Source organism: Eptesicus fuscus, chromosome 15 (genome assembly GCF_027574615.1).
Source record: "Eptesicus fuscus isolate TK198812 chromosome 15, DD_ASM_mEF_20220401, whole genome shotgun sequence".
In the NCBI taxonomy this organism is placed as follows: Eukaryota; Metazoa; Chordata; class Mammalia; order Chiroptera; family Vespertilionidae; genus Eptesicus; species Eptesicus fuscus.
In genome coordinates this window covers 40,308,469-40,321,341 of record NC_072487.1, presented here as the reverse complement: position 1 = coordinate 40,321,341, position 12,873 = coordinate 40,308,469, and the positions used below count along the sequence as shown (strand labels likewise).

The following is a 12,873-nucleotide window of genomic DNA, read 5'->3' as shown; positions in this document are numbered from 1 at the left end:
ACTTGTTCTCGTTGCTTGCATCATAACGAGGCATTGGGTCCAAGTCATTCCCATTCACGTCACAACTGGCCAGAGCATCCTATGGCCACAGAGGAGAGAGAGAAAGGAGACAGATGGTCATTAATTAGCCATTAACCTGCAGGCTCATGCATTCTTAAACACATTTCTGCAAGAGAGTAATTAGATTAAATAATACATTCATGGTTCGATAGTGTCAGGATGCCTTGTTCAGTAATAATCAGTGTCGTCTTTTTCCACCCTTAGAGAGAAGAAATACTCTTCACAGACCAAAGATGTGTCTGGTCGATTCTTGCCAGCACTTTTCCTCTTAGACCAAGAACTGGCCTCTTACCCAATTTCTTCCAATATGTCCTCAATTACCACCTTTTCTGTGAAGTACTCCTAGACCACCTAGAAGCAAAGGGGTTTATTCCCCATGGACTCTCTATCTTCATTTCTTGAATGTCAAATCCCTTACCATAATTCAAACACTTTTTAAGATAAAAATCATTCACAAATAATTGGCAGGTCAATTAAAAGTCAGTATTAAAAATTTACTATATCAGGTTATTTTAGGATCTCTATTAAGCAATATTTGTCTGGTTTCAGATGTTTTATCTACTATAAAAGAATCTATAATTCAAACTTTTTACTAAAATCCAATGGCCTTGTAACCCAATCAAAAGAACCAACAAAGTTGGGGATAAAAAAAAAATCATCTGTTTGGTGCTTGGAGACAAACGTAACACATCTCTTGATATTTTAGAATTACAACAGCATAATATACAATTATCCCAAGCAAACTTACAAACTAATTCTTTGAATGTCTGGCAGCAATTTAAAAAGGACATGTAAGGATTTAATCCCTTTCATTGTTTAGAGGGCCTCCTGGGAAGGCACCTGAGCATTCTATATTGGTCCCTCTTGCCCTTTAGGCCAAGAGGGACCCTCTTCTCACAATTCAATTGCTCACAGCTGTTGCATGAGCTCTCTGTTCATGTCGAGGTTGAAGTCTCGTGATGACTGGTGCCATGGATCTGTCTCTCACCTAGTGGGGCGAACTGAGCCCTCCCTGGAGAAGAAACCCGGGTTCCCCAAGATATGTGATCAGTGCTGGGGCCCCGTCAGCAGGCGAGGTGATCCCAAGGCAAGTGCTGGACATGGAGGCCACGGGGGCATAGGCTACCAAGGAGACAAAATTGAACCTCACGTCACCCTGCTTGGCCCCGGAGGATGGCTGTTTAGCCAGAGACGGGTAAGATTCCTCAAGGAAGGAACAACCTAAGACAGGCACAGTCGCAGAGGGGCCATCAGGAGAGAATTTGGGGATCAACAGAGGTGGGGCACAGCCCCTCACCCCCCCCCCCAACATTGCAGGGGCCTGAACCTTAGCCCCTTCTGAGGGAGGTCTCCTGCCCCCATGGCTGCTTCATGCTTCCCATGCCCAGCTCAGATCAGGACCCAGGTGACCGACAGAGACTTGGCCGACAGCAGCTGCCCTCTCACTCCAACAAGAATTGTTTGAGTTGTCTTATACCCATGGTATGGGGAAGTGGGTTTATGATATCTAAATCCAGCCTACCACCAGGAATGCTCAGGACCTACTCAAGAAGGCAAATAATCCTTTCCACTAATATTTACAGTGTAAAATAAGATTGTTGTTAACAAATTTGACAGTAAAATAGTAGTCAAGTTTTCAGGCAAATTTAAATTGGCTAGTTGAAACAAGCGAATATGCTAGAAAAATTAATTGTACTGGACATAAAGGTGTTCCTAAAGTGTTAACTAAAATTTTTATTGGTAGTTCATCTCATGATAAAATTGCGCACCATGTAATGAACCTAAAACAGTAATATTAAAGTGCAAAAAATTAAAATTTAAAAGCCATCAAGACTACATTATAAAAATTTCAAAAGCCTCCTAATATTTAAATCAAAAAAGAGGGGGATAGTAGAAGAATATCATGTAAGGAAAAATATCCTGTAAGTAATTACATCTAGAAAATTAATACTTTAGAGAATTAATTGTAAGGCTAAAAGCAAGACACCCATGAAAAACACAGAAGGTGTCAAAACAAGCCAGAGGAAAATCATTTGGGCAAAAAATGAAATAGGATCCCAAGTCAAATTTATAGAAAAGATTCCTTTATTAACTTTTGGTCGAGAATATGTTTGTATATGTTCAGTAAACAACTCCGAGACCATGTGGATTCCAGCAACAGAGAGGAATCGACAGGACTACTCCAGCCATGAAGACAGAAGAGAAGCAGTCCAGAGATGGAAGATGCTGACGTCACCTTGCCATACTAGCAGTCAGTAGCTGTGTGTCACTGCAGGTTGCCCAGGACCAAACCAGAGAGAGTCGAACCTGCATTACCACCATTTGTCCACCATCCAGAAATGAAATGTCATTGCTGACATGTACACATAAGGAACTGTCTGACATTGAAAGTGGGTCTCAAAAGAACTGTTGGCCCAGAAAGAAACTCACTACAGACTGTTTCATTTGCCTGTCAGCATAACCATTATTGCTTGTCTCATTTTCGGTTCTTATAAGTGTATTTCTAATAGCACATGATCTCACTCATCTAGGGGAAATAATGAACAACATAGACTGATGAACAAGAACAGACCCAGAATCAAGGAGGCATGGATCAGACTGTCGGGCCTAAGAGGGAGGGTAGGGGAGGGTGGGAGTAAAGGGGAGAGATCAACCTTGTGTGCATGCATATGAGCCTAACCAGTGGTTAAGGTCAACAGGGGGGTGGGGGCATGCGTGGGGAGGGGTGTGGGATGGGAATGGAGGGATGAGGACAAATATGTGATACCTTAATCAATAAAGAAATTAATTAAAAAAAAAAAAGAACCAACGAAGTTTTATTATATGCCAAGGTTCAAAATGAGGCAAAAATACCTCTGAAGCAAATTTATATCACTCTAGATAGAACTAATTTAGGATCCTTTGAATTTTCTGATGCTTTTTGTTAATTCCTGATTTTGGTTTTAGTGAACGTAAATTTATCTTTGTTTTCTATCTTATCAAAGGCTCTGTTTCTAAAAATAACTTATGGTACATAGACTCTGAAATGTTTGGGGGAATTAAGCAAAATATATGCATTACATATAAAGGTGCCAAGTCCCTGCTTCCTGGATAAAGGGGGCCATGTAGCCCTGCTCAGTGGTCATAGAGCATGAAGGAGTATAGCTAGTGTAACTTACTAATTTTACTTAGAAGGAAACAGAGGCCAAGACAGGCTAAACAACCTGGCCAGAGAGGTTAAGTAACCTGGTTCCACAGGCATGAAACCAACTGCCTGTGGAACCAAGACTTGAACCCAGGCCATCCAACACCCCACCCATTGTGCTTTTCTCATCATAGCTCTGACATTAGAACTGAGAAGGTGCTAGTACTGCTAATTACACAGATAAATTCTGGAATTTTCTTTCAAGGGGAAAAATAAAAATAGTAAAGAATGCAATCACAATTAGGTTAAAGCTGTTTGTACTTTGTCAGATACATTCCAATGCAGCAGAGAGCAGGAATCCTATATAATAAAAGGGTAATATGCAAATTGACCCTAATGGCAGAACGACCGCTGGACCAGTCAGTATGAGGCACTGACCACCTCTTGGTCCCTTTCCCTGGCCAGCAGGCTTCAATCACCTGTTGGCCACCTGCTGTGGGGGCGGGGCTGGAGAGCGGGCGGGAACAGCCAACCTCTCGGTCCCTTCCCCCGGCTGTCAAGCACCGATCACCAGATGGTGAATGGGGAACCAAGAGTGGGTGGCGGTGGGGGGCGGGGCTAGCTGGGGGCAGCTGGGGAAGATGGCCCTGATCGCAAGCCAGACCTAGGGACTGTACCTGCACATGAATTTCGTGCGCCAGGCCTCTAGTATACCATAAAAATAGCACTGGATATGACAAGAAACACGTATTTGCTAGGAGATCCATAGCCACAGTTCTGTTCTATCTACAGTCTGGGTTAACTCATTTTAGGCTTCAGGCCTCATTTCCTAGCCTACCAAATGAGGAGACTGAACTGAAGTTCCTTTTTAGCTTTAAAAGTCTATGCTGTGAAGAGACAAGTTTATCTGAGTGTGCTTGGAGGCAGGGTGAGAGCAACCACTCAAGTGTTTTGCTCAAACGATAACTAAATGAATTTCCAATTCCTTCTTCTCCCTCCCTCCCTCCCTCCCTCCCTCCCTCCCTCCCTCTCTCTCTCTCTCTCTCTCTCTCCTCTCTCTCTCTCTCTCTCTCTCTCTCTCACCTTAGGGAAAATCATCTAATTTGGGGAAACTTGTTTCAGGATTTCATTACAAAAATTAATTTGTGAAGTTTCTTAGCTGAATTTTTTTTATCCTCATCTGAGGATATGCCTTTTATTAAATTTATTTTAGAGAAAAGAGAAAAATATTGATGTGAGAAATATCAACCGGTTGCCTCCTGAATGCGCCCCAACCAGCGATCGAATTCGCAACCTGGGTATGTGCCCTGACTGGAAATCGAACCCACCACCTTTTGGTGTATGGGCCAACGCTCCAACCAATTGACCACACTGGCCAGGGCACCAGCTGAATTTTTTTTAAAAAGGACAGGGAGGCAGAATATTGGGAGGAAACGTAATTGAAGTTGATGAAAGTGTGAGGTGATACTGGGTATTCTGTGTTAAGGAAGGTTCTCATTGGTCAGAATCTAGGGTGACTGCTGGAGACAGTAGTAGTTTCTGATGTGCCAAGGAAGTGACTTGGAAGTACTTTATTTGCAAACATAAAATGGAGGGTTTTCAGGTTTGAGTGACAAAAGGAAAATTAATTTAAGAGAAGTTAAGTGCCATTAAATAAATGAGATTGAACAAATGAGAAACATTGAAGAGAATATATGGCCAATTCTACCCCAATGGTTTCATGAGAAGCATGAAAGTGATTGACTTTGAAGTGGGTATATAGTGATATCGGTGTTTCTGGGTGGAAACAGTTGTCAACAGGAAAGAAGTTAGAGCAGAAGTCAGGAGGCATGGGTGTGAGTGAGACCCACCAGGAGTTTCTGTGAAGCCGTGTCAAGAATCAGAGTTGTTATTTGCAGATAACAGGGAGTCATTGCAGGCACTTGAGTAACACAAGAAATATTTTAGGGAGAATACCAAGGTGTCAGGAAGTCGGAATTTAGAGCAGACAAAGAATGGCACATTAGCAGATAATGATGGCATTTTTCACCAAACTCAGGGCGGAGAAGCCCAGGAAGGGATAATTCTGGAGAGCAGAAGACAGGGGGCCATTGGCACATTCCCAGGCAGTGACTATCATGGTGGTAGAGGGGCCCTGAAGGCCCCTGGAGCAAAAGATCCCAGTGTCCTGGAACAGGGTACCCCTCTCTTCTCCCCCGTACTCCCTACGTGGGCACTGGGTATCAAGATCATGAGCTTTCAATGAAAGTACCAAGTTTCAGCACTTTCACTTGTTCTATGACCTTGAGCTCATCTTATGTTCGGTCTGAGTCCTGGAATTGTGGTGCCTTCTTAAGAAAGAGAATTCATTGATCCCTAAGGAATACCGGTCGGCTGATCATTACTGTCCTTTAAAAAAGGTGAGAAATAGACCAACAGAATAACTTGAGAAAAGTTCCAAGTACACTTGTCTCCATAAAAGAAACAGCAGTTCCTGGTTGTGTGGAGGAGTTGAGAAGAGCGGCTGTTGTTGGAGCAGGTGGTGTTAGTGGTGGGGTCCCTGCTCCCTTATCACCTGCTGTTTGTTGTCAGAACATCAAAGGCACGCGGGAGTTGAAAGTGTTATCTCATGGGTCCTGGCCTCTGAGAGTGCGTCTCTTACAAGACAGGAGCAGTACACAGACCACTGGATCTGGTTGCTGCATGTTTTCAGTCGTTTCCCCCTCTTTGATAATCCTACCACGAGCTCCCTTGCTTCCAAGGAGGCAAGGCGCCCCGACCGCAGCAAGCACTCACATAGTTCTGCATCAGATCCGGATGCGTCCTCTCAATGCCGTCGTCCAGGATGGTCACCACAACGTTCTTTCCCGTGTAGCCTCTCTTCCAGGCTCCTTCAATGTTCATGTCCGATTGGCAGGGGTGCGTGTTGTCACTGCAGTGCTAACGGAGGAAGAGGGAGAATGGGACATTGCAGATTACTAAATAGTACGGAGAGGGGAGAATTACCTGCTTGCTAAGATAATGCAACCTGGAAGCATGGAACAGACTGACAAATCCAAGGGAAGGTGGGGAGTAGGGACAGGAAGAGATTAACCAAAGAATATACCAGTATATGCTGTATGCATAACCCAAGGACACAGGTAATAGTGAGGTGAAGGCCTGGAGAGGGGAGGAGCGGGGTGGAGGGGGTTAATGGGAGGGAAAAAAGGGGACATCTATAATACTTTCAACAATAAAGATAAATTTTAAAAATTTTAACAGAAATTTTGGGGATTGCCTGTTAGGGTAGAAACATGGATCTCTAGCATGATAATAGGGGAAGGCAGGAAGGATAGAAGTGGGAAAGGTAAATGAAATCTCTTCCACCAGCTCTACTAGTAACTTGTTCTCATACCATTGATCCTTTGGAAAAACATAATGAAGTCTATTTCAACAGCAGAATAATGGATGTACCATTTATTGTCAGCATAAATTAATGACACACAAAAGGCACCATACTAGTTCATTTATAAATCCACACTAGGTAGCTGAAGGACATGTACTTTATAATTCCAACCACCTAAAGCCAACCCAGCTATGAATGAGGACCATCTCAGGCAGCTTTGGTACAGTGTCCGCCAAAAGTGTGCTACTGTGAGAAACCCATGAACAAGAAAAAAAAAAAGAGAACAGTTTTTAAAATCTTCTTTCAATAAGTTAACAATGACTATTGTACCATAGTTTGTAGTGGTTAGACACTCATTCAGCACTACTTTGGTGGTTGTTTTTTTTTTTTAATCCTTACCTGAGGATACATTTTTATGGATTTTAGAGAGGGAGAAGAGGAAGGGGAGAGGGAGAGGGAGAAAGAGGAGGGGGAGGGGGAGAGGGAAGCAGAGAGGGAGGGGGAGGGGGAGAGGGAGAGAAACATCAACGTGAAAGAGAACATGGATTGGTTGCCTCCCATACACACCCTGAATGGGGATTGAACCCACAACCTGGACATGTGCCCTGACTGGGAATAAAACCCGAGACCCTTCGGTGTATAGGATGATGTTCCAACTGAGCCACATCAGCCAGGGCAGCACTACTTTGAGGAGGAAGAGAAGAACAGTGCAAAGTGAAGAAACATGACATACACAGGAAAACGCGTGTGTGTGGGCTTCAAGGGGCAGGCTGTAGAAACATCGAGAATTAGCTCATCATGTGTCATGATTTCATTCCCCAATGGCTACAACATACACACAATTAATCAGCAGCTCTTCCGGATGTAATTTACTAGCATTAGTCCAACCCACATAATTATTCCTTCAAAGCTCATCTCTTTGAAATATCCCTCTGAGCGGTGTTGGTTTTCAGCTTCTGAAGACTCCATAGAGGAACAAAGCAAAAGAGATGTACTGTAACATAATGCCATAGCAACACAAGCCCCCCCCCCCCCCCCCCCCCGTCTTTCACTATTCTCTATTTTATTCCTGCTTTAAAACAGTTCAGTACTTCAGGACATAAGCTTTGTATGTGCTAAGCATAAGGGAGACTGGACTGCCACTGATTCATTGAACACCTACTTTATTGAGCAACTACTACATTCTGGGCTCAGCAGTGAACAAGGCAGATGAGGTCCCTCTCCTAATGATCCCTTCTAAAGGGATAGCACAGGTAATAAACAAGACCATGCAGAGCATTCCTTAAGCTTTAAAGGAATTAAACAGGATGATAGGTTAGTGAATGCTGAGGGGTGTGAGTATACCACTTAGGTGGGATGGTCAAAAAAAGCCCCAAGACTCAGAAAATGAAATGTAAGCTGAGACAACTGATGAGAACTGGTCTGCCCAAGGGCCTGGAGACCAGTGTCTTGGTAGAGGACACAGCAAATGCAATGACCAAATGGTGGGAAACAAATTAGCACAATGAAGAAAGAGAAAGAAGGTGGGGTATTGCCAAAGCTTAAGCGAAGGAGGGACAGAATGGCATGGGCAAATCAGAAGGCAAAGCGAGGTCAGATCTTCCAGGGCTTTGTAGTCACGACTCTGCTTTCATCTGAAGTACAACGTAAATGGAAGCTCATCTCTTTTCAAACTTCATCCTTCAAAATCAACTGCTAACTAGCAACAGATAATCTCCAATGCTCCCCGACATGAATTTATTAATTTATTCTCCAAATGAGATAGCCTTTTGTTGAATATTATAAACACATTTGAGTAGTTTCAAGGATTCATTCTAACAAAGGGTGTACCCATTTTTTACTACAGATAATATCTAGAAAACAGGGGCTCATATATTTTATGAACATTTGCACCGTTTTCTCACCTTGACTTCGGTCTGGTACTCAAGGCTTCTATCTCTCCCTTCCCCTCTTACCTTCCCTCCCCTCCCCCCACCACTACTACTACTACTACTACTATACTGATCCAAATCCCACTCCCCCTACCTCTCCCCAGTTTTGGGGGCACAGCTTAGGAGTACCCCCTCTCATAAAGCTGTCTCTCATGTTCTTCAGCCTATTCATCTATTTCATCTCTTCCCTGAACTTAGGAACACACACACACACATGCACTCTATTCTACACATACAACCCCTACTCATTGAATTCTACTGAACTGTTGTTGACTATTGAATATTATGTGTGGATTTTGTCTTGATTGTAAGCCCTTAGAAGACTATGCATTAAATTAAGTCTAACTAGGATTTCAGTAAATACTAGCTGATTGATTACATTTTCAGTAAATGTTGGCATTGATATGCCCCAAAATGTGAGCATATCCTCAACTTTATGTCCAAGTTCACAACTGCTCCGACCTCATCAGAGAAACCTAGCCAACTAGTGCTTGGTTAACAGAAATGATCATGAAAGAAATAGTAAAAATATCCAAACGCCTATGTTTTTCAAATGTCTCACTCTGGCCGAGAGTGAGTTTGGGCCTCTCCTGCCAAATGCTTTAATTTAACACAAAGCAACCTTGACAGGTTTCCATTTCATTTTTTTCTTCTCCCAAACCTGCTCTGGCCACCTGTGCTATCGTTTCTGACAGGCAGTAATGTTAATGTGGCCAAGAGGTGGGCTGGAGGAAGGAAATGCACAGGAAATGGGTAACCCACAAATGGGATAACCGTTCTGGAAGGAGGGATGCTGCCTGAAATTGTAATTATGAAAACTGAAGAAAACCAGCAGTCTATGGAAAACACGTGTGTTAAAAGTGGAACAATTAGGTTTCTTTCTTCCATTTCTGCTTCTGTTGAATCTGACTTTACTATTAAATACTTATACCACCTTTTCATTTTTATTTTCACCCACCAACATGGTATAGGTGGAAGGAGAAGGAAGGGAACTATTCAACTGATACTTTCACTTGGATCATCTATTATGTTGAGTAGCCAAAAGGTCAAAGGGTGAAAAAATACTCAGAGCCTGAGGTGTTCCTTGCAAAAAGAGTAATAAGGTCAGAAGATGCTTAGATCAGAACCCTAAATCCTGACAATGAACCTTAGATTGTAAATACATATTCCAAGTGGTCTAGGCTTCCAAACTTGTTTTCAATATAGTTGTTTCGTATACCAAAGTTATCCAAAGAGCAAAGACTATGGCAAATATTGATGCCAGACAACACTGACCAAAGAGGGGAATGCGTTAATCATTTCCTTAACTGCCTGATTGAATGGTTTTTAAACTGTGCTCTATGTATGTGACAGGAATCTGTACAATAGCAAAACCCTTGACTGTGTATTTGCTCATACACAGTCAACCATGTTGAGAAGACCTGCCAGCGCTGGGACTAAAGACTAGTTTCTGGAATTGTGTTACCACATAGACTAGTATTCACAGAAGGGGCCAGTCAGAAACTTACCACATCTTTGACGCTGATAAAAAGCACATTTGTACACAGCATATGCAAGGTAAATATTTATAGTAAGAGTATGCACCTTCAGTTCTGAATAACGTACTGTATTTCAATGATAGTGTGTGCAGAGATGACTAACTATTGAGAAACAACACAAAACGGAAAAGATCTGCAGAAACAATGGATACCACCTAGGTCTCCCACATCCTTATCCATAAAAGCTTGTATTCCTTTTAGGAATGAAATTATAGAGAGACTGTTCTGTGAGTTTTAGAAAGGGCCTTTTCCACACCACGGTTATGAGCTATTCTGCTTATAAACCACTCTGGGTGTGTCCACTTCTCCTGTGTCTTCATCAGCATATCACAGTGTTTGCTCAATGAAAGAACAGTTTATACCCAAAATAAACACCTTTGTTATATTTTCACCATCATTTTCTTCCTACAGGCGTGTGTCGTTGGGGAGGGGGGGTAGACTTTAATGTCATTCTCTTTAAATTTCTCCAAGTTCTGAGCAACTTACATGCTGCCAATAGCCTGCTAACACTGAAAACATCTGTTGTTCATTGTCATTAATACAGGAGCTCATAAGGCTGCATCTCTGACCATACAGTGTTAATAAGAAAGCAGACTTAAATACATAAAAAATCAGTTTTATAGACAGATCCAGAAACAAGCCAGTCAACTTAGTAAAGTGTATATGTACTTGTAAAATTTGGAGTCCAAGAGTTCTAAGATTTTGAAAAAAGTAAAACTGATTCTCCCTTAAGTGGAAATATAATTGACATCTACTAGATCCTTACCATGGCCAAGCATTGTACTAATAGCTTTACATGGACTAGCTTCATTTAAGACTCAGAACTACTATTTGACAGAGGCACTTTTATCATCTTTTTATCTCCTTTTAACAGATAAAGAAATTTTGTTTTTATTTTTTTCCTTGTTGGTTTTGTTTGTTCATTTGTTGCTTTTTGCAGGTGGTGGGCACCGGAAGCCATATTATAAGGTTTTATACCTGTTTACAGTGTTATTAACCAGTGTAACCCCCAAAAGTTAATTAAAAAAAAGAGAGAGAGACTTAATGAGCGTATGCAACCTTTCATAGTTCAAGCAGCTGGCCAACAGCCAAACACCAGACCATAGAGCTATGGAAACTCATCTGTTAAAAGTTGAAACAGAAAAGGCTGGGCTGGGGTGGGGGTTGGGAGATAGATGCATATTGAGATGAGGAGTAGATAAGGAGTGGATGTCAAATAATATAGCACGGGGGGGGGGGAGGGGGGAATCAAATAACAGAAATTTCAATGGTCTGTGCATTAAAGTGATAAAATGAAATACACTTGGATAAGACTTTAGAGACCTTCAAATTTTCCCTTATTCCATTCATTGCAACTCAGTTTTTAGGAAATAGCCAAATTTCTGTTTGAATAGTTCCAATGACAGGGAGTTCACTTCTTTACTAAATAGCCAATAATGTGTTGGTAAACCTGTTCTTAAAATAAAATCTCTTATTTATAGTGTTTGCTTGTTTTCATGGTGTAAATACTCACATCATGGCCAATTTTAAACTACCACGCTCACAAAATTCTTGAATGTGTAACAATAAGCTTTCATGAGCTGTTAGAAGGCAGATCCAGCATACCACTGCAAACAGCTCACTCCATTGTTAGTCTTGCTCCATTTCTGATGAAGTCATTCCTTCCAATGGGTCTGACATCTGCTCCTCAGTACTCGGGAACTTCTGGGAAGTATCTAGGCTTAGTTCTCCCCTTCACACTTTCAGACAGTAATTTTAGTTCCTCTTGCACTTACTTGCAGAGCATCTTTCTTTAACTTTTCTTTCTCAAGGCCTCCCCGAATGAAATTGGACTTAGAACTCTCATGAGATCATAAGCGGATGAGCACTCCTTGGGATACAAAATAGATTCTGTGACTCCAAAACTAAAGATGCCTTCACAGATTTTTGAAAATCTAAATTGAGCTAGGGACATTCTAAGACATTCACTATTATATTTATGGGTCAACTTGATATAGTACTTCTTATCCTTTATCATACACATTAAAAAAAAAAAGGATACCCATGGCCAAAATAGATTTTATGCCCAATTATTCAAGGATATTATTCAATTTGTGGGTTTTCCAGAAATTCCAAGATAGCCCAGTATGTTTCAAGAACACCAAATTATCAGCATAGCAGCGAAGGACACTAGCTAGGACAATCAGGCAGAGGAAAGGTTAAATTCCACCTCTGCTACTTTCCAGCTACATGATTTGTCAAGTTACCTAAGTTCTTAAAACCTGATCTGTAGTTTGAATGGGGAGAGTTGCTATAAAGATTAAAGAAGATAAAGTAGATAAGAAATGACTGCTGTTATAATGATCATGTAGTTATTGATGATAGTACATTCATGGGCAGTAGCATGTTCCTAATAGTTTATAGAGGACGACCCTGGGGGGGGGGAGGGAGAGAGAGAGAGGGAGGGAGGGAGGGAGGGAGGGAGGGAGGGAGGGAGGGAGAGAGAGAACTACAAAATAAAGAGATAATGGTTTTCTTTATTGTCTGGCAAATGTGAAACGGCAACTAATCAGTTATAAGGATAGCTGAGAAGTCCTGAATATTTTATATCTGGGGCTGGGGTCTGGAGACTGGGGATGGGGTATAGGAGGAAAGAATGGTGTCTAATTATTTTCTGGTACATTAGTTAAAGGGCCTCCAATGAATCGCATGTTTTACTGCACACATTTATACCTAGCATTCCAACTCTGTTAGAACCATGGTTCACATCTACTATAATTTTGACAGAGAATAATTTTACAGTTACAAAATTTTAAGGATGTCCCACATAATACTAAAGAAACATCAGAAAATATCAGATGTTAGGAAAAGAAAGGA

General features: G+C 41.7%; 1 protein-coding gene across 2 annotated transcripts in view; it reads right to left on the bottom strand.

Moving 5' to 3' along the window:
• The window catches only part of PCSK5 (proprotein convertase subtilisin/kexin type 5), a 408,183-nt gene that overhangs the window by 283,282 nt on the left and 112,028 nt on the right, over positions 1 to 12,873 (bottom strand). For both annotated transcript variants that reach the window (XM_028146315.2, XM_008142067.3), the window contains exons 4-5: positions 5,960 to 6,103; positions 3 to 79 (exon numbers count right to left, since the gene is read on the bottom strand). In XM_028146315.2, the coding sequence (XP_028002116.2) occupies positions 3 to 79; positions 5,960 to 6,103 (221 nt within the window). The remainder of the gene's footprint in view (positions 1 to 2; positions 80 to 5,959; positions 6,104 to 12,873) is intronic.